The 26975-nt window shown below is 40.6% G+C and overlaps 2 protein-coding genes across 13 annotated transcripts in view; one reads left to right on the top strand and one right to left on the bottom strand.

Moving 5' to 3' along the window:
- Nucleotides 1-12414, top strand: part of fntb (farnesyltransferase, CAAX box, beta) — a 21308-nt gene extending 8894 nt beyond the window's left edge. Inside the window, exons 6-12 of the mRNA XM_031321680.2 lie at nucleotides 1499-1582; nucleotides 3328-3414; nucleotides 3502-3631; nucleotides 8388-8520; nucleotides 9303-9414; nucleotides 10097-10211; nucleotides 11975-12414. Of these exons, the coding sequence (XP_031177540.1) occupies nucleotides 1499-1582; nucleotides 3328-3414; nucleotides 3502-3631; nucleotides 8388-8520; nucleotides 9303-9414; nucleotides 10097-10211; nucleotides 11975-12142 (829 nt within the window). The 3' untranslated portion in view covers nucleotides 12143-12414. The remainder of the gene's footprint in view (nucleotides 1-1498; nucleotides 1583-3327; nucleotides 3415-3501; nucleotides 3632-8387; nucleotides 8521-9302; nucleotides 9415-10096; nucleotides 10212-11974) is intronic.
- Nucleotides 12415-13109: 695 nt separating this feature from the next.
- max (myc associated factor X) lies at nucleotides 13110-26785 on the bottom strand. Of its 12 annotated transcripts, none has more exons than XM_031321682.2 (5): nucleotides 26568-26785; nucleotides 26276-26302; nucleotides 19422-19583; nucleotides 16808-16943; nucleotides 13110-14671 (listed from the first exon to the last, which is right to left on the bottom strand). In XM_031321682.2, exons 1-5 carry the CDS (start codon nucleotides 26601-26603, stop codon nucleotides 14484-14486), a joined length of 549 nt encoding a protein of 182 aa, XP_031177542.1. In that variant the 5' UTR covers nucleotides 26604-26785; the 3' UTR covers nucleotides 13110-14483. The 12 variants fall into 12 exon arrangements, with proteins under 12 accessions (XP_031177542.1, XP_031177541.1, XP_031177543.1 ...); XM_031321681.2 differs by having other exon boundaries at nucleotides 16808-16946; nucleotides 26568-26784; XM_031321683.2 differs by having other exon boundaries at nucleotides 16808-16931; nucleotides 26568-26784.
- Between the last annotated feature and the right edge of the window lie 190 nt (nucleotides 26786-26975).

Raw genomic sequence — 26975 nt, 5'->3', positions numbered from 1 at the left:
AAGCAGACTTCAAACAGACTTACTGGTTTACTGTTAGACTGTTTTATAATAGTACTCGTTCATACTTAGGTGCCTGGATGCTTCCTTTGTAGATATTTTAATGTAAAAACACAGCTTAGTGTCAAGACACTTGGGTGTGCGGTGTATCTGATGTGTGCACAATTTAATGACATCCATTTAGGGCAGGGGTCTTCAACGTTTTTAGGCCAAGGACCCCTTACCAGAGAGAGAGAGAGAGAGAGAGAGAGAGAGAGAGAGAGAGAGAGAGAGAGAGAGAGAGAGAGAGAGAGAGAGAGAGAGAGAGAGAGAGAGAGAGAGAGAGAGAGAGAGAGAGAGAGAGAGAGAGAGAGAGAGAGAGAGAGAGAGAGAGAGAGAGAGAGAGAGAGAGAGAGAGAGAGAGAGAGAGAGAGAGAGAGAGAGAGAGAGAGAGAGATCCCCTACTGCGTAATGTATAAAATTGAGTTGCATAATAAACTGGGCCTAAAAAGAAATGTGTAGGCCTAAAGCCTTTACACCTTTTTATGGTGCATACAATATTTATGAATTGTGTTTTGATGGTAAACATACATGTAGCACAGTGAATCCTTAAGCTTCATCGTATCTGTAGCCTTTCATCAATGTTTAAATTAAAAAAAGAAAATCACAAATAGGCCGATTATCTTTGCTAATAATATGTTGGATGTTTATGTATATTTTCAGACATTTGAACTTTTGAAAATGATTAAACAATAACCTTGGGCCCCCCTGCAGTATCTCTGAGGACCCCCTAAGGGTCCCGGACCCACTGTTGAAGATCTCTGGTTTAGGGGATTGCTAGCTGATAGTCTTTCAGTCTTTAGAAAAATCCAAACAGCTCAGCAGCTTCGAAGTAGAGGATGCATTTTGTTGTCAGCAATACTTATTATTTATATCCTAAAGACTCACACACAATTTGTTATGGTGACTTTGTTGGAGAGAGATAACAGTAACGTGACGTACAATAGATAAAATAGACACAACACTGTAAACATATCACCTCAAAAGTATCCATATAAACTGAAGGCACATGCAGTGTGAAGATTGATTATTAAATATAATGATAACCATATTCACATTTCAAAGCTTTTAATCAGTGGCTGTATAATGATTTTTAAAATGAATGTATTAATGTATGCCTTTTAATCTTTCAGTAGAATTATTTTTTCTTTACTATTGTTACAGACTTATTTTGTTGTTTAACCAGTAGCTTATTATAATAGCATGTGGAGGTAGTTTTCTTACTTTATTTAATTTCTTACTCCTCATTTTCTGCATTTATATCTGCGTAACTGAAGCTAGAAAAGGTTTACGGTGGTGATTTCTGTGTTGACTTTTTTTTTTTATTAGTTCTTTATAAAAATTTGCAGTACTTAAGCTGTTCCACTTGCCTTCCACCCCCTCCCCTCTGTTCTTTCTCTCACCTTATCTCCTTCACTGCTCCTCCTCTACTCTCTCCTCCTGGGCTGCTGACCCTCTGCAGGGAGAAGCTGTTAGATTTCCTAATGTCAGTGAAGCAGCCGGATGGCTCGTTTGTGATGCACGTTGGAGGAGAGGTGGATGTCAGGTGAGAGCTACCTCCCCTACCCTTGGTTCTCTTTCCTCTTTTTTTTCGTTTCGGCACCACACAGGAAAATCCATTATCACCAAAGTCAAAATTAAGAGCACGTGCGTGACAGTCAACACATTTAGTGTTTTCACCTGATAAGTGGGACATTTAAAAAAAAAAAGTTTCCCTTTTTTTCTGCCTTTCCTTTGGTGTTGATAGAAAAGATCAGAAATACCCACATCTCGCATTTTGCATAAGAGTGGATTTATGTTAATTGAGTTACAGTGTGTGTGTGTGTGTGTGTGTGTGTGTGTGTGTGTGTGTGTGTGTCTTTGAATCTGCTCTGTGTGGCAGAGGATTTTTTAATAAGCAGCTTTGAGGCACCGTCTTCCGTTTTCAACAGAGAACCTCAAAAGTCAAAGTTACCTTTTCGCTCTCAGGGGAGGCTGTTATCTGTTGCCAACCAATTAATGTTCTGCTGCCGTTATGTATTATTTAAACTCTTTTTCCTCTCAGACGGGTTTTCTTATCTGCCGCTGCCCTGTGAAAGCGACGAATGGTTACCGTTCATGAACTAAGAAAAACAAGTTTTTATTTCCAATGGGTTTAACGGGTTTAGCCTAGAAAGCAGGATGATTTGCTCGAACCCACTTTTCATTTAAGGATAAATGGGGTGATTTTCAATATTGTTCTTATTGTCAACAAATCCCATGAAACGACCAAAAACAACAATTGATCCTACCAACAAAGTCTCGTCTGTGTATCTAAAGCCTGATATAGCTTATTCCTCTGTGTCAGAGAACACAGTAAAAAGACATGTTCCTTCATCACCATGAGTAGTTTATATTTTAAGTCAATCACACATGCACTGTCCTGCTGCTGTACATACTCACTACAGCACTAAATGCGTATTAATCCACAGCTGATAATAGTCCCCAATAGCCTATAAAAAAAAGGAAATCATTTGTGTTTCAGTATAAGCGAATGGTTTTGGGGTTGAGTGCCACAGATGGGGTGTGGAAGAGACATACTTATAATTATAATTTAATTAGTTTGTTGATAATAAGAAACACATTGAATAAACACCAGCCTTATCCTTCAAATGGGAAAATGATTTAGTGTATCTAGACATGAAATATAGATATGCTATCTACATTCTAAAGTGGTATGGCTAGCTCACTGGCAATGCTGCCATTATCTCAAAGGATAACACAAGTGTACATGTATCTATATGTGTATGTTTTGTATTATCATCATCCACAAATGCCCTGAAGAGGCCAAAACCAATATTGAATTTGTCCTACTAGCTAAGTTTGATAATGAGCTGAAATGGCCAGTGTCATTTACTTTGGAACTCTACCACTAGATTTTTAATCTCTGGAGAGAAGCTTCATGTCAGGTAGACTTCACTGAGCATGCTCCGAATAGTTTTTTTCCAAGGATACTGGTCATGCACGCAGGAGTAAGCTGTCAGGCTTTGGCTACGAGACTTGTTAGTCGGATCAGCTCACCGTTGTTTCTGGTCTTTTCAAGGCATTTCTCGATAATAATCAGAAGAGATTGGTTATTAATGCCTAAAGCTTTACAGTCTATTGACTGCAGATGAAAACAAAACATAAAAAACAAAATGGATGTTTATATTTGGCCTGCTGGCAGTCTAAAAATACAAATCTTTGGGTGATCTTTGTGTAAGTGTAGGAAGAGCAGACTTCCTGTCTCTCTTTGTTGATCCATATCAGCCTGTGTTTTTTCCCTTTTTATAGGAGTGCATATTGTGCAGCCTCTGTAGCGTCGCTCACAAACATCCTCACACCTAAACTGTTTGAGGACACAACCAACTGGATCCTCAGGTACAAACCTCCGCCACCACAGCGGCCTATTATTTAATGATTAAAGAGCTTGCTGCCAGGGAGTGTTTTATTTTTCTCTGTCTCCAGTTGTCAGAACTGGGAGGGTGGTCTGAGCGGAGTGCCGGGTTTGGAGGCCCACGGCGGCTACACTTTCTGTGGCACAGCTGCCCTCGTCATCCTGGGCAAAGAACATATGCTGGATCTTAAAGCGTTGCTGGTGAGAAAGACACTTTCACAATCGCAGGCACATGTCTATAACAAATAAAAATAGCATAAAACAGGGTAACCTGTGGTGCTGCTCGGCTCGAGTCCTAAAGACAAAAACAGATGCTATCGGTATCAGTCACAACAGAGCCTTTGTGCTGAAGCAATATCTCTTTTTATGATATCCCCCTTGGTTTATGTGAGGGACCAAGCAGAAACAGCAAGATTTCATGAAGTAAAATGACTGATAATGCTGGCTGGAGACTCATCTTGGTATGGAATATTCCACAGCTTTGGTCTTTTTTTTTTGCTTATTTAGATCAGATTTTGTCCCGTTTCCTTGAATGTGTATTCAGTAACATTTTCTGTCTCGCAGGGTGTTGGGGGTTTTAAGCCCCCAACGTCGTCTTCTAAGGCGCTGCCGTAGAAATGGTAAAGTCGGTAGCCTTTCCTCATTAGCGCCACCTCTGTTCAGGAGAAGACAGCAAGTAGTGTCCTGAACACCACGTGGGAGTATAAACAGTTGCGGCGCTCCCATGACGTCACACTGGCGCTCGACAGGTCGGCCGCGGCTAGTATACCGCACGTTTTAGGGTTAGGTACCTTGAAGTCGACGGTCGCAGTGCTGCCTTGAAGTCGACGTCGGGGGCTTAAAACACCATTGAGTGTCTCGCAGAAGCATTTAGACAAGTAGCTGGAAGCGACACAGACATTTGTTTTCCTTTTTAGTTTTTATGTTGCAACCTAGGCTCTTGGCATATTGGAGGACAAAGTTTCCATCAGTGGCTTGTCATCATTGGGAGACTGTGTTGATCCCTGTAGGGAAATCCTCATGCCATTTGCCTGCGACAGCAGCCCTGAAGCTTTAGTTTGGGTAGAGCTTTAGAGTTGTGCTCAGGGACTCTGCAGCAGGGCAGATGCTTAATGACACAGAGCTCACTGTCATCCGGACAAAAAAAGAGGAGATATTTTTTGTACATCTCTTATTGAAAGCTACTGTTCAGAGTCCGATTTGTGCATTGGCATCATTTAGTTAAATTGAAAATATCAAGCATCATATTGTAACTATTGTTCAGCATATATTCAAATTCAGTGTCACAGCTCTCAACTCACAGCTCTGTAGTAATATCCACTCAACACCCAGCCACAGTCCCAGGTAAACTGTCACTGAATAAGTAGATATTAAAGTAGAGATTAATATGCATCTGATCTGGAGAATTCTCTGAAAACATCTGCATTATAAAATAAGCACACATTTCTGAACAACTTTCTGAAGAATGTAGTCTCTGATTTACAGCAGCATAATGATAATTGATTTTTCAAGATTCTGAGATCCCGCACAGGGTTTGATTAGTTTTTTAGTTTGACAACCATTTTGTTGCCTTAAAATGATGCAGTATTTGAGTGGGTGTGAACAAAAATGGCTTTTATGAAGTTGTGCTTTATTGAGCGATATCGGATGAGTCACACTGCATAAAACAGCCCCAGCTCCATCTCTGAGAGAATGAAGTAATTATTAACATTGAGAAAATATTCATGTTGATGGCAACGCTCAGATTTATATGGCCTTGTTGTATTTTTGTTGTTGTTCCATTTTACTGTTTTTCCAACGATTAACAATGTAGTGATTAGCATGGAAATTTTTCTCCTAAAGAATCTGTACAGCGAGTACAGGGCTGCAAAAACAAAAGTGTGCTTTAAGAGTGTGTTCACAACCTGAAAATGAATGTTTGAAGTGGAAAGATGCAAATGTCTCACTGCTGTGGTGGAATTTCCGGGAAAACACCATGTTGTGGTAAAGGGATAGACCGATTATTAGCCCCGGCCGATGATCGGGACGTTTTTGGTCAGTTTGCAGATAATCTGTATCAGCGTTTTATTTGCCTGATAACCGATAAAGTTAATAATTAAAAAGTGCGCTACTTTGGCTCGGCCACAGCTCTGTGTCTGTCCCTCTGCTCCGGTTTCACTCACCAGTCTGAGTCTGAGTCTGCCCATAACACTATATATCACTATCTTTTACTGTGTATTATGTTGAAAGTTTCTAATTTATTAAATAATTGCTTAAAGCATTTAAACAAAGTTTTGTGTTAGAGTTTGTAACATTCCAAAATCTTAATTTTGACTTCTTTAAACTTTCACTGTAAATGCATATCGGTTCCAAATATCGATTACCGGTTTCATTAACTACTAATAATCGTCGGTCTTTTAAAAACCAGTATCAGCCGATCCCTATTGTGATATGATGAGACTAAGGGAAAGCACAGGTAGGTCAGGGGACGAGAATATTCGGCCAGTCTCTAATAACCAAACCTGTTCATGTATAATTATGTTTGTCTCTATAGACTCAAGGAGTGTAGACAGCTGCATGATAAGGGAATGTTTTGTCTCAGGACTGTCTCCTTTTGTAGGTCGGTGGGCCAGCCACACTTTAGCATACTTACCAGAGAGAGAGAGAGAGAGAGAGGCCGAACTAACCGTGCGTTCATGGGCATCGGAAAAACATTTTTCCCAGTGTAAACGTCATCTTTCACGTCCCTTCCTGTGGGAATCAGAGGTGGGAAACTGGGGCCAGATTTTGCTAACGGAGTTTCCCAGTTGGTGACGCGTTGTTGACCACTGACGTACAGAAACATGGCCAACGATCGTTCAGATGTGTTGAAGGGTGAGAAACTTTTCCTAAATATAGAAAATTCACGCATGCATGACAACGTCGTTGTAGTCGTCCATTGGTTTCAACAGAGTAACTTAAATTAGTTAGAAAAGTTGTGTGCTATTGCCAGTAACAAGTAAACCAAGTCAAGTAGGCACTCGCATAAGAAAACAGCAGCAAATCTTTTTCTCGTTATTGTGGCCTCCATGTTTTCACACACCTGATGCTCTAGGCTCCGCCCACCAGTTGGTGGCAGTCATGCAACAAGTTGTTCTGCCAAACGCCAACATGACAGAAGAAGAACACGCATTGACAGTGAAGTCAGACAAAAAGTCAGTCGGAAAAACAACGTAATCACGGGGGGTGGTCCCTGATGATCCCAGGTGGCATGAACGGACCATCAGCTTTAGCATCTGTGTTTGGGCGCCTGCAATATCTGTGTTTACCTTGAAGGTTCAGCTAAATGTAACGCCTCCAGCATGAGTTTAAGACAGGAACTTCAGAGAGTTGGGACGGCACTGCACGATACCACATTGTGGTTAAACTGTACTGCCTGCTTAAACGTCTCCTCGTTTGAGTGCTCATTAAATGCTCCTGTGTAAGTCATCAATGTCTCCCCAACCTTCTTCACGTATGTGAATGAGTTGTGCTGCTCCTGAGTTTTTCCGTAACAACTGCAATGAATTAATCAATGCCAGGTGCTTTGTTTGAATATGACAAGTGTCACTGGCATTGCACAGGACAATATTACACATTTGCTTGTGAAGGATAGAGAAAGGGAAGCAGCATAATTCCCACAGTGCAGCTTGGCCAATGAGTGATCAGTCTGTCAATTCTAATCAAATAAAGACGGCACCAAACTCGGCAGCAGCATGCATGAAGCATTCATGGTGTAGATTACTGATCAAAGATCCTTGTGTCTTCATGAGGAAAAAGCTAGAACATTTATATTTGCATGTTACAGTCAAATAACTATCAATGTTGAAAGCGTCTACCGTTGTCAAGGTATTCATTCTTGCATGTTTTACACTGTGCACATGTTTTACATTTGAGTGTGTATCCTCACAAACTGGTGTTTCTAAGGAGTACACACACTGCTCTGGCTCGGCTACTCTATAGCTACCTTCCAGCCATCCTCGACCTTCTCTTTGTTACACTCTTCGTTTTTCACTGAAACGCTGAGTTTTCCTTCTTTAGTGGCTGAAATGAGTCCTTGAACTAGCGTTAATAAGCCAATCATTGTCCTCCCTCTTCCGCAGACAGACTAGACCCCAGCTGGTATTTAACCCAATATTCCATAGTAATGGTACGTGTCCATTGTTAGCGTTGTTTTCATGCTACCCATTCATTTCTATGGGAGCAGCCGTGCAATGCATTCTGGTAGCGTCGCGGGGACTTTGGAGAAGCTGGGCGCCGAGTCGCCCGTTCCTCATTTGCATAAAGTTAAATCCAGGCAACTTCATGCAAATGAGGAGAGGCCGCCTCGGCTCGACGCCTCTCAAAACGACTGACGGAAATCTTTTAAACTGACCGTTGTCGATCTGAAATGAACACATTCAGCAACTGCATGGCCTGTTTCTCGCTTCCGGTGAACTATTTTCGTAAAATAGGAGATCGTATTCCGAACGAGCCGCCATTATGCTCGGTTTTGAAATCCGGGAGCAGACAGACCCATGTGACGTGCTTGTCCAATCAGGTGCAGCCATCGCAGTTGTAGGAGGGTGTAGACTGTTTTCTTTGCTTACCAGTGGTCAGTGAAGAGAAACTTCAACTGCTGTATGCAATGCTGGGATGCGGGGCGATCCCTTACGTGAAAACAACGCGTATATGGACATGTATCATAACTTAATCCAAGCCAAGTGAGACTGGAGGTGGACCAATAGGTGTTTTTCATGGCAGCAATATTGCAAATCCCTAACCATTTTGAAAATATTAAGACACTGTTTTCCCTTCATCCCTTCAACTACGTCTCACCCGGGCAGTTTCCAGCTCTGGCAGTATTCAGGGTAGATGTGATTACACTTAACTAGAAGATCAGAGTTACACCTCCTCAAAGTTTCCAAGGGATGCACACGCGATTGTATTAAAGCGTGTGTTTGTCGTGTGTCGTCCTCAGCGGTGGGTGGTCAGCAGACAGATGCGATTCGAAGGAGGCTTCCAGGGCCGCTGTAATAAACTGGTGGACGGCTGCTACTCTTTCTGGCAGGCTGGACTCTTGCCTCTACTCCACAGAGCTTTATTCAAACAAGGTACTGCATCGTTGGTCATAGCAAAGCCCTGGCACTGTTTAAAACGTCTCTCTTTAAGAGCTGTGAAAACACACGGACTGGCCACTAACAATATTGAGAACACAGTATTTTTTTTGACCAGTAATTTCATTTAACTTAAAAAAAAAAAAAAAAGACAAAACAATTGTCATGACAGAGCAAACGGTCTAATCACAGAGCATGTTATTAAACGGATCATTACTACTTTCTCTCTTGAGAGTCAACTCAATAGCAATTGCATTTTTCCCCACAAATATGTAGAGAAAATTGTTTCATCAGGCTCAAGAATTTTCCCTATAGCCACCACAAAATCAGTGACAAAAGGGAATTTTGGTCACAATAAACCAAGAATACCTCTGTGCAGGTATTAAGTGTGATTAATAAAGTTTTCAGAGCTGCACTGGACACACACAGCGGCTCAGTGGTCAGTACAGAGTAGGGTTGGGCACCAAAACCCAGTTCCAAATTAGAACCAATCCGAAAATGCCAATAACAGAGTACCCGTTTAAAAAAAGTTTGTGTTGTGCTCATTGGTTCCTCAACAACTACACATGGTGCTCTTTCTGGATTGGACGACGCTGCGCAAAGCCATTTTATTTTGTTTTTGTTTAGGCAGTATAAGCATGATGACACTGATCACCACAATTTACTGTAAACAAGGTCTTCTTGTAATTTCACCCTCATTCATTTTTTTTCTATTTTTAAATCAAAAAGTGTAACTAACGAGTCTAAACGTTCTGTGTTTGGCTGAACTGTTTGTGCAGGAGAGTCGGAGCTGAGTCGGCAGCGGTGGATGTTCGAGCAGCAGGCCTTGCAGGAGTACATCCTCCTCTGCTGTCAGAACCCAACAGGGGGCCTTGTGGATAAGCCTGGCAAGTCAGTACCACACTATGTGCACACGCACGCAGGCGCCGGCAGGATTCTATTTCATAGTACGCAGTACCGCCCGCCAAAGTGGTTTGCTGCGCCAGAAATCAGCTGTTCTTATAATATTTAATGTGAATGAGAGAAATGAAAGAGAGAGAGAGACAGAGAGAGAAGCAAGCCTGTGCAGAGAGATAAATAACCATGTAAACATCATATCCCCAATGTGATCAAAAACGGGATAAGCCTCATAACCGCAATATTCATGTCTATAACACACATGACTTAAACAACATGCTAGCTCCGCCCGCGATACTCTGCGTCCAGCAACCCATTTACCTACGGACCGAGTCATAAAAATGAACATTCTGATTAATAGTGCACGGGTTGTTGGTGAAATCACGTATAATTAATGAGAAAATTAGTACAGTGAACAGAACAGAGCTGCTGTCGGCTGCTTTCTCGTGTGCGCATTTACGTATTGTTGTCATTGAATGCGTTATATATATATATATATATATATATATATATATATATACCATCACATCACATCACATCACATCACATCACATCACATCACATCACATCACATCACATCACATCACATCACATCACATCACATCACATCACATCACATCGTTTTTACTCATGCACATCATTTACACTGCCCTGTATTATGTCTTCATGTGTCCAGATCCAGAGATTTTTACCACACGTGTTACTGCCTGAGCGGCCTCTCCATAGCACAGCACTTTGGAAACATGGACCTCCATCATGAGATGATCCTCGGCAAGGAGGACAACAGATTGGTGAGACTGCAGCAGAGCTGGGCGGGAGGTTCGGCTGAACAAGGGTGGATTCATTCAGAAATGTGTTTTTTTTTTTTGTTTTGTTTTTTACTATCAGAAAAGGATTTGTTTTTAGTAGAAACAAATGAGGTGGAAACTGCTGAAGGTATCTCCCCGTATTATAATCTAATATAAAAAATCTAACTACCAGCCTGCCTTATTTAATTGTGTTCTCTCTTATAGTATGGCAAAAGTTAGTTTATGACAATTCCTCTCTGAATCAAAAATGAACATGCTAGTCCAGCCTTAGCAATGCAACGAGCAAAGAGAGAGTGAGAGTTATCACCATAACAAAAAAACAGCTGATTTCCTAAGCAAAAAAGCAAATCCTCCTTACAAATAATCACATCATGACACAAGCTGTGTGTGCTATTCAGTGAATATGGTGACAACGGGTTGCAAAACGAATGGCAGCATGACAGCCACCCCCCTCCTACCACACAAAACCAACTAAATGTCATGTGTCTACACATCATGACAGCGTGCGCACAGCCACAGTCATTAGCGACAGACACATCAGAACCATGGCCAGTGAGCCCACCACCACAAACAAGCAATAATGTTAATACATATTAGATTGGCACAGCAGCCTATTAAATACAGGTATACGTGCAGTTTAGTGTGGTTATGTTAGTCTATACCAGGAAAAGTGTAGACTCATGAAATGATGTATTATTATATCTGTTTTTTTTTTTTTCAAATTTCTGTGAAGTGGCCCAAAAGGATCAGCAATAGCAATAGGATGCTTTTATTACCAAACAACATGATGTTATCAGATTTGAGGATTTAATGGTTGGGATAGCAGAGTCTAATCCACAGGTCCTTGAAACTGAAAAAATAACTGAAAGCCTTTTTAAAAGTCTCAACTGCTCATGTCGCATCCCTTTTATTTCCCCACCATGTAGTAAATTATTAACCTATTGGCTTTTTTTATCTGCCATTTTTGTAGTATGGAGATGCAATTTCACATGAATTTAGTCAAGAGAGCATGACGCTGTTCCTCAATTTTGCACCTTTTGAATGAATTATATGCTTTTAATTTTCAGTGGGCAATGTTGAAAATAAGATGGCGTGTGGTTTTACTTAAAGATGTCAGTGGCACCAGGTGGTTTTATTTTCCTGTTTCCTGTTGCATTACTGGCACTCACAGTTGGTTACAGTAAGTCTGCCCCCCCCGTACATGCATATGCATATATCACCTCTCAGATTATAATACATAACTCAACAGTGGGTGTGTTTCATCACTTCTTTTGTAAAAGTGGACGTTATGCTTTAGGTCTGAATTATGGTCTTATTATGTCTTACAAACCTACTGGGTGTGGACACAATATCAGGAACACTTGTTCAATCTAATACATGCTAATACTGCAGCAAATACCACCTCTGTGGGCATTATTATCTTCTTCCCTTTTTTGTCCCCTACCACAAACTAAGTTGACAAAATACAGAACAGGACAAAGGTAGTATTTGTTGTAGTACCGTTGTAATGAATTGCATTATATTTTATCAGATGTTCTTGATTTTCATTGATCTTTTTTCAATGTTTGAGGGATGTATTTGTCTCACAAACATTGAAAATGCCGTTTACATACAACTTAATACAGTGCAGAAGTGTTTAAAGAAATTGATTCTCCTTCAGCAGACCAATTTCATTCTGAAGAAATGGATCAAGAATAAGAGCAAATAGATAAATAAATGATTTTTGCTCTTGTTCTCTCTCGCAGGCTCCAACTCATCCAGTTTACAACATTTGTCCAGAGAAGGTGGCTCAGGCCCTGCAGCACTTTCACCGGTTGCCTGTCCCTGATGGCAACAGACAGCCGGGAGCCTCTGCTGACGCCAGCGTGTCGGACCCCACCGCTAACTCAGGATTAGGCGACCATCAGTCCTAGTTAGTCATCAGTGGAGACGTCACTGTGTGTCAACCAGCCAACTCTGGGGAACGGACTCGAACCAGCAAACAGCAGTCCAGTCTGATGTAGACAAGCCACAAAAAAACGGTCGGACAGTCGACAGTCGGTAGAAATGAGGGCTGGAGTTTAGGAAGAGTTTGCCTGAATAAAGGTCAACAGTTGTGTGTGGGCAGCTTAGCGTTCAGCTGAATTTTTGCTTGCAATGCGTAATGTTTTCATTCTCTGAAATAAAAGCAAAACTTGGTAAGTTTTCAGTATAACTGAACTTTATATAGCACTTTTCATCATTGTGTTCTCAATGCTGGCGTTTTTGCTTGAAAAATTATAAAAAAAACGATTATCAAAATAATTCTGTAAATCAACTTTATGATTAATAGACAGATCCGTTTAACTCTAGTTTGGTTTAAAAGCAGCCGCTGGTTTCCAGAGAAGTTGAAAAGAACAGCTTCATTTACAGTAAATCAACCTTGCAGAACATGATCAGCTTACTCAGTAAATAAAATATGAAACATACAAATAAAAGTTTTAAGACTTGCTTTCTGGGGTCTGAGTGGGGGGACTCGCCCAGGCTATGTTCCTGCCTGAAAGCAGGAAATAAAAACAAGTCAATCTCTGAAATAAAAGATTTCTTTCTTGTTGCTCACAGATTAAAAACATCAGCTGGTCCAGTTTTTTTTTCCCTCCAGTTAAAAACTACATCAGGGTAAGGGGAGAATTCTTACATAAGACATTAAAGGACATGATGCTCTCTGCCTTTATTTTGGACACCTGCCAGCATCACTGGAAACCAGAGAAACCTGAAGTTGTTTGTTGTACCAATACAAAACAAATGCAGTCCTGAGAGCTCTTCTACAGCAGTCATAGAAATTAGAGGGAGGAAATTAAATTCACTGAAGACTCTTAAAAACGACAGGAAATGTTGGTCTGAATAACCACATGAAGCGTGTTAAAGGATAAAATAGTTTATTTTATAGTCTCATAGTAAAGGTAGGCCTCAACTTGCAAGACAATTGTTGGCAGTATGTACAACATACTTGTAATTTCCATGGAATGGAATCGGACAAACAAATACACCAATGATATCCTCCTAAATGGAAATAAAATGGAAACAATATACATACACACACACACACACGTTTCCTAGACACGCAAAATGCTTCCTTTTTTTCCTTGGGGGATTCAGCAACATTGATTTTTACTGTGTAAAGCACAACACATCGACAGGGAATTATTTTTGCTTCCTTGTACTGCAAAAGACTGGAGCTACCTTTTGACAGTCAATACCTATTTCATACCCTTAAGGAGAACTACATGTGACAAATTGGCATTTTTCCCATGACTCGTGAGATTACTACAAAATGCATAACATACTTTAGAACTTGAAAACATCCAATCAATGCTTTTTTTTTTATAATATATAAAACGAGATGCCTAATGTATTCAGCCACCTAAAGTCATTCACTACTTCAAGCTAAAGGACAAAATACGATACAAGTTTAGGAATATTCTCCTTCAAAACATCAATTTTAACAAAGGAGCCAGGTTTTCTTTTTTTCCTTTTTTAAATCTTGTGTTAACAAACGTGTCGGGCAGAAAACATCTGCAATCCAGAGGGCCTGAGGTGGGTATCACTTAACATATGCTTCAAAGCGTCTTCACATTCTTTAGTGGAAAAAAGTATTTTTTTTTATTTTTTATTTTAAAAAGGTAAACTTCTCCAGGACAATTTATCTAGGTGTGTGTGTAAATTCTAAACAGGTTTTTTTTTTAATTTTTATCAAGAATAACAAAATAAACAAAACAAAAAATATATATATAATATAGCAGTGCTTGGTGTAGGCCAGGCGCAAAACAACCCCGAGAGGAGGGGCTTTATTGAGGGTACAAAAAAGCATCAAGTCCTTAAGTAGCCAAGCTGCCTCTTTTTGGGTTTTGGATTGTAGATGTTGCCAGGGGGGGAATGACCAATGACAGGGAACCAAAGTAAAGAGAGAAACAGAGGGATGGGAAGGGGAAAAAAACCTGAAGCTCTCTACACGTATCTTCCACCCTGCTGACTTCCTCCCTCCTGTTCTGGGAGATTGGGTGGAAGAGAGAGATTGTGGCGGCGGTGTGAGGAGGTTGGAGGGGTCATGAGTCTCCAGTGCGAGCCCACCCACATATGGAGGAGAGAGATGGAGGACGGTGAGAGCGGCTGGAGGTGGTTGTTGCTGGCATGAGGGGGTTAATGAGCCTCGAGAGCTTTGAAGGCTGCATTTCCTCTTGCCCTCCTCTGGGACCCGCTTCCTCGGCCTTGGCCAGGTTTGAACCGCTCCGCTCTCTAGCTGGCCTCCATGCGCAGCTTCTTCCTGTTGGGCGGCTCCTCGGCCTCCGACTCGGAGCTCGAGTCAGAGCCTCCGTCAAACGCCGACACAGCGCTGCCTTTGGGGTTGGTGTACAGGCTGCTGTCAGACGACGAGTAGCTGGCCTGGAGCTGGGCTGAGCCCTTCACCTTCTCCAGAGCACGGACTGCATGGACACACACACACACACACACACACACACACAAATGGAGGAAGACGGTGAGGAAGATAAACAGGATTCCAAAATGTTGTTCAAAATCCGTGAAGAAATATTCAGGCTGGGGACACATTACATGACTAATTGGCTGTCCTTACACGGCCCAGTCAAGCCAAATTTGTGCACCATCCTACTGTATACATTCCTGCTCTGCTGAGATTGAAGCAATGATAGTGATTTCCTTCATATCCACTTTGCCATAAACAACTCACCTAAATCAATAGTACCACCTGAGACGTGCAGTTTAATTTTGCTTTGTAATGTCATGCCCCATTCTCTATTTTGTCTGTTCCACAAGTCTCTTTTACTTTAAGAAGTTGCTCATAGAGGGTTTCTATTATCATTTTTTATTAATATTTATGTTCCTTCAAACACTGCTATTTTTACTAAGCTACAGCGGTGCTTGTATTATAAGTATAAAAACAGGTACCACATACCCTGTAGGGTTATGGCTACAATTGAGGACACTAAGGTCATGTTCTGCTTTGTTGTTGTTTTTTTTACTAGGAATTTAGGAATGTTAGTGCCCGGAACAGCAGATTATGCTACGATTATTAGAATATTATAACACAAGATTAAACATGGTGGGTTTTTAAAGGTTGATAAATGTTTTGGAGTTAATATATTTAAATTCAACTATTAGGCCATGAAATAAATATTTCCCCTAAACTCTGATATGTTTCTGGGGCTGAAATTAATAATTGAAATACGAATAAACTGCTATAAAAAGTGAAAATCTAAATTAAATAAACATTTCAAAGCATTTTTGGTTCCAAAATGAACGTCTCAGCCATAGACTGTATATAAAGATGGACGACAGGTCTGCACTTCCTCCCAGTGCACAAAAGTGAAGCCAAAATGTCCCGGACACAGGCACTGCCATCTTGTAAATTTGGAGCCAGAGTCTGCACATAAGTGATCGGGCGGTGGAGCTGCAGTATCGAAATCCCGCCCATACGCCCGCCTGACCAATCACAGCTGTTAATCATGACGTTTCACCCCGCTTTTACAGCATCAATGTGATAAGAACTACCTAAAATGACAGAAAATATCTTTGGGAAAAAAATATTTGACGTGTACTTTTTTTGTTTGGTCCATGTCCCAACCGCTGACATGGAGGGGTCGGGATTTATGACCTATACTGCAGCCAGCCACTAGGGGGGTGATCCAGATGTTTTGGATTGTTCCGGTGCCGCCCAAAATTCCGCGGGATGTCCCTCATTTCGGACGGATGCCCGTCACCTTCCGCGTTCTTTGTGTTGGCATTTTAAACTCCGGTGGATTTATGAGGACTATGGTGTTCTGCTCCTCAGATCTCTGCAGGGTAAATCCAGACAGCTAGCGAGACTATCTGTCCAATCTGAGTTTTCTGTTGCACGACTAAAACAACTTTTGAACGTACACGTTCCACCAAAACAGGTTCCTTCCCGAGGCTATTTTGCAGCGGCGCCGAAGCTCCGTCCAGCACTTAGCGCATTGGGAAATCTGAGGGTTTTCCTCACGGGGATTTCTCTGAAATATGTTTACCTCATTGTTTGAAGCTCTGGCAACCTTTAACATGAAAATCTGACATTGACAGAAAATACGGAAAAGCACAATAGGTTCCCTTTAAGAGAAAACCTACTGAGTTATATAAGCTAGGCTAAAGATAGGAGGGGGGGCTAAACTTTGGCTTTCCATTGGTACAATGTTGTGGCATAAACACTTTGATGTTGAGATTGGGACTACATGTTCTCAAACCATTCACCCACATGCTCTTTTATCACAACAATCTATACAACAGCCAAAACAAACATAGCAGTGAAGCATTTTTTTTATATTTCCTCACCCTCCCTTCTTGCTGGCTGTAGCAGTTCATATCTGATTTGCTAAAACTCAAACCTCTCCTGAGGTGGTCATGGGAGTCCCTACTACTATGAGCAGGTAAAAAATATTGAATCCTCAAAACTGCCCCCAAACTGGCACAGATGTTCTGAATTCTGAAATAAAGTGCTGAAAACAAAATGGTGGTATAATCAGTCTAAATGTCATGTAGAGTATCCCCAACCTGAAGAGCAAGGTGATAGGAAAAGGCAGTGTTGTTACCTTGCTGCTCCAGCAGTGCGTTCTGCCTCTTCAGGTCGTCGATATCCTGCTGGTGCGTGTGATTTTTTCGCCTCATGTATTGGATGTACTCTGTAGCTTTGTCTAGGATTTGAGCTCGCGACGCCTGTTTGGTAGACTGCTGTTAGTGACACATGCAGAAATTGATGCAGTGACGCAAGTATACAGACTTGTCGTTACATTTCTTACACAAAAATTCATGCAGACTGAAACAACTGCAGAAGAAATCAAGGACAACGCTACTGTGTGTCTGCTCAGCGTGCCTTCTCTTAGCCTCTCAAAATACTATTAGCACTTCAGTCCAACATCCACAGGCTAGGTCACAACCCTGACACATTACTGCCAGGGTGTTCGCCTTGATTACAGTAAACAAAAGGACTGCTGCAGCCCATTATCTGATCGGTTCCAAAATCGTCATGGAGAGCAGACATTTGACGAACATTTGCTACATCTACACCTTTATTGACTTAATATGAGCAGCAACATCCGTGAGATTTGTACTCATTAGGGCTGGGTACCCATTTGAAATTCAAATTGATAGTAGTGAGGATACTTTATCCAAGTTTCTGTATCGATACCAAAACCCGGGGTTTTATCGCCTAAAACAAAGTCCATCTCCTGTTATGTAATAACTTTTTTCAGGTAAGGCATCAACATTCTCGAAAGAAGAGCAGAGACGCTCATATTAGGGCTATGCATAATTCATCTGCCTGTTTTTTTCTCAAGGAATTGGTTTGGTCTATAAAATAACAGAAAATAGAGAAAACTGTTGATCACAATTACCCAAAGCTAAAGTTGACATATCCTAGTGGCTTTTTTTGTCCGACCAACAGCCCAACACCCAAATATATCCAGTTTAATATCATTAAAGAGAGAAAACCAAAATCAGTGCCACTAGAAAGGTGAATTTGGGGCTTTTTATAATTAAAAAGTGACTCAAATGATTAATCAATGGTCAAGATGGTTGCCAATTAGTTGATTGATAAGCTAGTTGTTATTAGTTTAGGTGTGATTACTGTTGATCTACTAAATAAACTGATCACAAGACGAGATGCGCCAGGACCAAGGTGGCTTACTACCTTAGCAAACGATTTCCTTATGGAAACAAGGACTTTGCCAAATAAATTGGTGTAAAATTGGCAACATTTTGATTAAAATCAGGAACTGTCTAAATAAAGGAGACAAGATTACAAGTAATTCAACACCAGCTTAAAGTACTTGGCAGTCTTGTAAACTTAATAATGCAGACACATTTTAGTCCGTACCAAAAAAGTATTGAGGTTTGGTACCCAGCCCTAATATTCTCTTCATATTGGGTTTCCTCTCACAAGAAACAATCTACATGTTGGCCTTACAACAGAGCTATAATAGTAGTGTGGTCCTGGGAGAGAGGTGGTGGTCGAGCACTGAGGCAGCAGTAACCCAACACTTCTTACAAATGATCAGCAAATATCCCTCACGTCATCTCATAAGCCCCCCCCACCCCGCCCTTTACGCTGTGTCAGAGTCATGAACTGGTCTTTTAGGGAAAAATAACACAGTGTGCCCAGTTACTAAACCAGCTCTCCAAATGCTCTTAATGTCATGGATGTCAAAACAGGAAGAGAGCAACAAAATGTCCTCATAATAACTTCCTGACGCTGGTCCAAGTATTTAGACTGCATCACTGTCTTGCTGCGGCCAATCTGCACTCGTCCACCATCTGCCCTCCTCCCAGTCCCTTTAGCTATTTCTCTCCCCACACATTATAAAGCAAGCAAAGACATCTGCATCTATGTACAGTGGTGCTCATAAGTTTATGAACCCATGCTAAAGTTGACTAAAAAGAGGAATAAAATAATAATCTTTTGAAAATTGATCTTAATGCCTTAATAAAAAAAACGAAAAATCAAACCTTTAAGGACACCAATTTCCTTCGTGAATGAATAATGTATCATAAATAAATAAATGTTCTTCCTTAAAATATAGGGGGCATAAGTATACACACCCCTATGTTAAATTCCCATAGAGGAAGGCAGATTTTTATTTTTAAAGGCCAGTTATTTCATGGATCCAGGATACTATGCATCCTGATAAAGTTCCCTTGGCCTTTGGAATTAAAATAGCCCCACATCATCACATCCCCTTCACCATAGCTAGAGATTGGCATGGTTTCATGTCGGTTAGCCTAATAGCTGGTTTGATTTGCATTGAGAGATGATTTTATGGAAAGTACCCCATGCCAATCTCTAGGTATGGTGAACATAGGGGTGTACTTACTTATGCCCCCTGTATTTTAAGGAAGAACATTTATTTATTTACGATACATTATTCATTCACAAAGAAAATTGGTGTCCTTAAAGGTTGGATTTTTCCTAATTTTTTTAATTAAGGCATTAAGATCAATTTCCAAAATATGTTGTTTTTTTTTTTTTAGTCAACTTTAGCATGGGTTCATAGACTTATGAGCATCACTGTACATTCAAAGGAAATCATTAAAATGACATCATGACAGAAATGTACTCATCCCTAAATATCCTTTGGGAATAAAATTCACACAGAACATGTTATACTTCACCTTTAGAAAACACATAGCAAAAGTTCAAAAATTTCTTACATGAGAGCCTGAACATCGTGTGCCTGGAGGACTTGCAGGCTGAGCTTTACCAACCTTTTCTCCCTGCAGGGCGGGTACCGAGTCCCGGAGGCTGTGAAAGCTGTCTTTGATGTGGTCCCTACGTTTGCGCTCCAGCGCATTGTGGTGTGCCCGTTTGTCTGCCTGCAATGAGAAGAGTCACAAGGCATCAGCCTGGCAGCAGAGCTGTGTGGGTAGAGGACAGCGGGTGTCCCGGGTCAACCTACACAAACAGCTCTGCTGCCTTTACAACAACATCCCCACTGTCATTGTCATTCAAACAAAAGAAATATATATTCAAATGTCTTTCTATCCATCCTATCAGATGTGAACAACAATAGCTAGCTCGCATCTGATTGATTGATTTTTAGTAAGAAGCCAACATCATCAAGATAACATCAGGGCTCCAACTAACAATCATTTTTATAACTGATTAATCTGCCGATTATTTTCTCGATAAATTGCTTAATCGATAATAAAATACTGAAAAATGCCTATCACAAATGTCTGGAGCCCAAAGTGACATCTTCAAAATTGCAAAACCTAAAGATATTTAGTTTACTATCACATAAGAGAGAAATGAAAATCCTGACGATCTGCATTTATGCATCGAAGAAAAGTTTCTGTCTATCAATTAATCTAATTAATCTAAAATTAAAACTAATTGTTCCAGCTATAGACGACATACTGATCAAACCCTAATTTCTGCCAGTTTATCATCAAAAAAAGCTCATCCTTTATGTAATTATTCTTGGGTTGCAGGATATATTTTATATTTTACTTAAGCTAATGACAACATCAACCAAACCATAACCAAAAAAACTAAAACCAAATAAAACATTTTTAAAAACTACGCAGCTTTTATTTACATGAAAGTTAAAATCAAGTCTATATCAAGCCTTAACATACTAACATAAGTTCTTGTGAGACCTTCTGATGTCAATGGCAGTCAGCTACACAACAAAAGGAAGGAACATAACAATCTTGCAGTAAATACTGGTATAATCTGGTTGTGGTCAGTAAATAGATTCAATTTAATTTTTAAAAACAAATACAAAATCCTCATTGTTGCAGCAGCAGAACTGTCAACATTCACCAAGACTACATACAGATTATTGATTAATCTATATACATTTTTGGAGGGTGGTATTTGATTAATCTAGGGGGTCAACAAACAAACCTGGTCTATAAAATGTTTCAGGTTACCAGTCATCTTAAAATGGTCTCAGTCAAAACGTAGTATTCCTTTCAAATTGATTGATGAAGAGAATCAGTCAGTAAGAAACTAGTTGGCAAATAATCAGTAGTTTTACTTAACAGACTAGAGTGTGCGTCACAATTGAAATGAGAAAAAAAAAAAATAAAAAAAAAAATCAACAATTCCACTGGAAATGGCTCAAAATACATAGAATTACAGTTGTGGAATAAATGTGCCACCATTTTATTATCTGGATTCAAAATCACATTAAAAACTAATCACATGTTCCTTGGCCTAAATGTGTGTGCACTAAATTTCACTAAAGCCGGTCAGGTTTTTGGGATATCCTGCTAACAGACAGTCTGTCAGCAGGATATCCCAAAAGCCTGGTAGACCTTGGCAGAGATAAAGACAAATAATCAATAATCCGAAATGTCATTGATTAGTTTTCTGTCACGAATTGACTGTCAGCACTCCAGTCAAACTTATGGTAAAAAGGCCAACAAACTAACTAAAGGGGTGCCTGGATAGCTCAGTTGGTAGAGCGGGCCATATATAGAGGTTTACTCCTCGACGCAGCAGGCCCAGGTTCGACTCCGACCTGCGGCCCTTTGCTGCATGTCATTCCCCCTCTCTCTCCCCTTTCATTTCTTCAGCATTTAGGTTTAACTTTCATCACTAGAAGTTGCTGCATTCTGTGGCCTTTTTGTCTTTTGGCCCCCTCCTGAGCTTCCATCCCTCCTCCTTCAATGTGAACCAAGCCGACCCCTCCTCCTCACCGCATTTCTGTCCCTCCTTCTCTGCGGGAGCACACAGGAGTGGCCGTTCGAATTCATGACCGGGCAAAGTCAAGAAACTAAAGTCATTCAGATGGGGTGAGAGGTGGGTGGAGGAGAACAGCAGATCCTAGATGAGGATTACACCAACTGAACTAAACAGCACGACGACGACAAAGACCTCATGAAATGTAGATTTATGATGGTCTTTTGGAGAATTGTGTTTAAGATTAAAGGTTTATAAGCATAAGACTTTAGTATGCCCTCTACAATACACAGCTTTGAATCATATTACCTCACTGAACTGAGTGCATATAAGCATATCATTTCAGGTTGTTGTACTGCATCAAACCACATTTTTCCATGTCTTTTGCCAAATCAAATAACTGGTTTTATCATAACAACCCAATCCTTCTTTTATACATCAGCAATTAACATACAGAGGCTCGTCCATCAGCATCTAACAGGCTCTAAATTTCAACCACACTTTAGTATTGTAATTAGACTGTAAAGGCAAAGATGGCTGCCATAATCACATAACCACAGGCAGGCAGTCTCCAATCACATCTGATTGTAGCCTAATCCACGCGGTCACCAGGCTGAGATATTAAGTCCAACACCCGATCAAAGCCCGTACAAGCTCGACTGATCATCTTGCTTCATACAGCTCCAACAAAGCTAGGCCCGATTTAAATATTAGCAATGAAACAGCACGGTGGTGTGTACACGACATTGCCTCGGGCAGAAGGGAGACGAGGTAGAAGTCACATGAACTGGTATCATCTGACTCACTTTGTCCAAGGATCATGACAAAGACCAAAGTGGCCACAAGTGAGACAACACGCAGGTTAAGACAAGCCTTCAGCGTGTCATAGGCTTGGTGGGAGGGACGACGTGTTGACTGTGACTCAAGTTACCGATCTTAACAAATGCAAGCTATTATTTAGCAATGTAATGCTAGAAAACAAGAAATGACCAAGTCTAGTACAACCAACTATCAGACTAAACGCCACGCATGTGAAACTGAAACCGTAACAAAAAACACTTTTTTTTTTATATCATTCACAACACCCGCATGTGATTGGTCTGGCTGGCATGGTGACAGCTGCTACTGCGGCCTGTTGCACAAGAGCCACAAACCATCCATGAGACAAATCCACAAGGATCATGTGCCTCCTCCTCCTCCTCGTATCATACACAAAGCCACAGAGAGGCGAGACTCCACTCCCTCCATTAACCCTGGCACAAACAAACACGACTGGTATTGATGGCATGTGCAATTACAAGTCTGGCAACCATTGTGATATGCACGGATTCAGTGAACAGAAAGTACACGTGACTTTTTTCTTGAGTCACACTAGGACTGAAGACACTAAATTATAAAAATACAGAATACACTTCAGACTTTGCGCCTATTGTAAAGATATCAAGTTATATTCATTTTTTTTTTTATCCTGTGTCATGCTTCAATTTTATACACAACAGCTCGTTTGTGCTATATGCCATTTATTTGTTTTAGAGCATTTTATATTTTTTGTTTCTGCAACTTCAGATCCCATGTTGAATTTAATTTGTATATTTTGCTTTTTGTTGGTTTTTCCTTTAGCATTAAATGTTAACATTTTCAAGTAGTGCTGAGCACATTAGGTGACACACCATGCTCAAAAAACACTAAAGAGGCACATGAGAATCAGCTGAAAACAAAGACGTTTTAACTCTTCTTTTAACAGGCAAACTACTTGATATCATTAATCTTTGAAAGGTAATTAAGATCCAAGAATGTATTTAAGCACTACTCTCTGGAGCTGCTTCATGTACAATTACTTGGCAATTATGGGCGATTTAATGTGTACACTCGGTAATAGGCTACTGCTGAATATCACTACTTTGAAGCTTTTCTAGGTGAAATCACCCATTTATTAGACAGACATTTTCAATTTTTGTTTTCACAGAATTCAACTTTTCTTGACACTGTTTTATAGTGGAGGTGGGCCACCTCTGCATACCTTTATTAAATAAAACATTCATTTTCAGGAAGGCGTGCAGAGGTTCTGTTTCACCCCGCAAATAACACATTTATATGTATTTAATAGGTGTGGCTGTTATTTAGGCCGTCAACTAAATGGATCACAAGACAAGACGCATCAGAATCTGGGTGGCTTACCACCTCTGCTAAAAGAATTGGGTGATATGGACAACAATTTTGATCATAGTACATGTAATGTTATGCCCAGATATCAATACTTGTTGTGATAAATCAAGGCACTTCATCACATTGATGAAAAATATATAAAAATCGTATTGCCATAGAGGAATTCTTCCTATTGCTTTGCAGCATGGTGTACAACAGCCTAAAACACCCTGAGAAGTTAGAGACATAGATAGAGCAGCATAACAGTGCCTCCTGGTATATACTGTAATTTTGCCTGACCTAACTTTCTCAAATGATGTACAACTTCCAACCTTACATATATTCTAGACTGGTGTAGCTAAATGTTACTGCATGGGAATTTTATGAGCATCACATTTGGTGATGAAGAACAAACTGAGCTACACGTATAGCATATCAGGCACCACACAAACAGGTGTCCAATTACCTAAGTGCAACCATAATCAGTTCATCATAAAACTGATACCTTTTGCTGGCTGCCTAGGAGGAACGGCCAGCTGAGCTGCTCCCTCCGTTCTATTCATACCTGACCATGACTCATAACATAACAGCTCCCGGTGCCGCGTGGAAGAGCTGGTAGCTGCAGCTTCCAGGCTACTGATGGCTGTCCACATTATCTGCGTGAAAGCCTACACTTCTGTCAGGCTGGTGGGGTACGTGGAAAACCAGTCACCAATAAACCAGAAGCTCCAGCAGGCGATTGATACCACCGTTAAAAAAAATTAAATAGAAGGTATAAAATAATCAGCGTGTTCTTCCCTACTGTGAAGCTATATTTAAGTAGAGCTGCAACGATGACTGCTTTCATTTTTGATTAGTCTATCGATTATTTTCGTTTACTCTATAAAATGTCAGCTAATATTGAAAAAATGTCCATCACACGTTCTCAGAACCCAAAGTGACATATTTAAAATGTCATTTTTTGTTCGACCAACAGTCAGAAACCCCAAAGATATTCAACAACGATATCAAACATCACGTTTGAAAATCTAAACCTGGGAATTTTTGACGGTTTTGTTTAAAAACTACTTAATCGATTATCTAAATTGTTGCAGATACAATACTGTCACTCAACTACAGGTTTTAGCTGTATATATTCAAGTCTAACATGACCTAATGCATACTATACGTCAAGGATTTGGTGCTCACCACCCATTTTACTTTGTGACAAGACGGTCAGTCTCTTATCTCACAAATTAAGACAACAGACCCACTATCTAGGTTGGGAAACCTATTCAATGTCTGCTTCACTGTACCCACTATTAGTGCTTTTTTATTTCTATGCTTGTACGCAGGGCTGAATGATACATCCTTTTTATATCGAAATTTCAAAAAAGCCATTTCAAAGTCGCAAGGGCCGCAATTTAAATTATAACATAACTGACGGTGTCGTAACAAGCTGTAGCAAGTGAAAGTTTAAACAGGTTGCTGTTGACGCAATTAGATATTTACTCAAATCATTCAGCCCTATTTGTATATGTGCAGATTTTAAGGCCTCATTCTAATTCACTTAGGACAAGATATGCAGAGATAAATGCAACCGTCTGACTCTGAGGAGCACAAACGGCTATCAGGGCATACATATTTTTTTGCTTATAGCTTCGGTAATCAAATTAAATAGTACTAAGTGAACTGAAAGCAGGTCTCAATTTCTTATGTGGCTCTGCAGTTGAGGCAAAGGTAACCATGTTAGAGAAATAAAGGCCTGAGGTGTGTTGGAGGGCACAAGCAGGGTAACAAAGTTAATCCTATCTTAATATCACTAAGGCATATTAAAAAATGTAAAACTATCGTTTTCCTAACTGCCTTTCTGTAGTTAAATTCTAGTTATCTGGCTGGAGGTAATACGTCGTGTTGTGTAGCCTGTGCATCAACCGAGTCGTGCAGGGTGTTTTTCTCGCCAGTATGCGATGCAGCTATACGTCATTCATTTAGGCTGCCAGCCCTTCAATGGCCTGTAGAGAGAAGATGGCTCTAATCACTAATCACTTGCTGCAACACAGGAAAACATCCCGCAGCACCCCTTCCTGACACGAAGGCTTGTCCGAGATGCAGGCGCGGCTGCCCGTCCTCCACACATGCAACAAGCCCTCGACACCTTTTCCTCTGCATCATCGTGAATGCAGCACAAATGCAAAACGCTCCGTCTCTTTACTGAGATGACCTAGATGTACATTATGCAAACCCCCGTGGTGAGGTGAACCGGCGGGGGAAACGACTCGGAGCGACTAACCGGCTGACACCGAGCACAGAAAGCTTTGTATTAACCAGGAAAAAATAATAAACATTCAACAATAAAGCCTTTGTTGATGGATAAAGCTTTGGTCTAAATATAGATGTCGTGTCACCGTCTCCCTATGGCCGCGTACACACACAGGATGGGGGATACCCTGCAATGCACTACTAACGCTGATGCCGAGGAACATTCGCTGCGCTAATATAAATGCATCATAGTTTAATGCTACCGAAAATGACGTTAATTTGTAGTGCACAAATATTAGTTTAAAACCTACATGTGACTGTTCTACAAGGCAGAAAGCAGTACTTTCACATTCTCTTTCAAGTAACATCAACCTCCACAGTATGACCTTACCAATCGATTGAATACCAAAACAAATAAGCAGAATGTGATGGATAAATTAACTTTGCACCAACAGTGAAACATTTCTCGATATTGGACAGCATTACGCACCACACCGTGATATCTCGGCGAGTCTTCCTGCAAAGAAACAGAACAAAAAAGTACAATTGTAGCCAAAATTGTTGAGCAAATCTCACTGTCTCGCTGAAGTCACTAGAAAGTAAAATTTAGCAGGTTTATAATGCTCTGATGCAAGAAAAGCTAATGTTGGGTTTCAATTAACAAGAATCCCGACAAAAACAACATACTTATCAAGACAGAAAAGCTAGCTGAGCCGCTAGTTCAGCTAAATCGTCAGCTAGCAAAATAGCATTTATAAAAAGCTCAAAGTGGCAATACTCACGTCACTATCGACTTCGATATCATCGTTATCACTCATTCTTCGATACAATAGTCTAGTTTAAAGGGACGGGTGGCTAAAAAAACAACATGAATCAGTTTAGCACCGAGCGGCGCTCCAACAGACAGACTGCTAAACGCTCACGTTCTGTTTGGACAGAACCGAGTGGACTCTACCTCCTCCACGTGACGCCACTCCACACACACACACAGACACCGCAGCACAGCACGCACGCGCAACACCCCCGGGGGCGTGTGGGAAATGTAGTTGCTCCGACAGTTTCCCCCGGTATGATTATAACAAAAACTGACTTTGTCGAAGGATTTTTAATGTAGATTAATTTTAAAAGAAACACTGTTAAGCGATGAGAGGTAAAAATACTATTGTATTCCTGAAATAGTATTAAAATAC

The sequence above is a fragment of the Sander lucioperca genome, chromosome 19 (assembly GCF_008315115.2).
Source record: "Sander lucioperca isolate FBNREF2018 chromosome 19, SLUC_FBN_1.2, whole genome shotgun sequence".
Taxonomy (NCBI): domain Eukaryota; kingdom Metazoa; phylum Chordata; class Actinopteri; order Perciformes; family Percidae; genus Sander; species Sander lucioperca.
This window is presented reverse-complemented; position numbering and strand designations above follow the sequence as displayed.

Bases quoted from the DNA above. Each gene is read 5' to 3' on its own strand.
- max (XM_031321681.2), bottom strand. From the start codon at position 26,603: ATGAGTGATAACGATGATATCGAAGTCGATAGTGAC. The intron at 19,584-26,275 runs GTGCGTAATGCT...TTCTCATTGCAG, and splicing joins CGCCGAGATATCACGGTGTG to GCAGACAAACGGGCACACCA. The intron at 16,947-19,421 runs GTAAGAAATTTT...TGTCACTAACAG, and splicing joins CACGATGTTCAGGCTCTCAT to CAGTCTACCAAACAGGCGTC.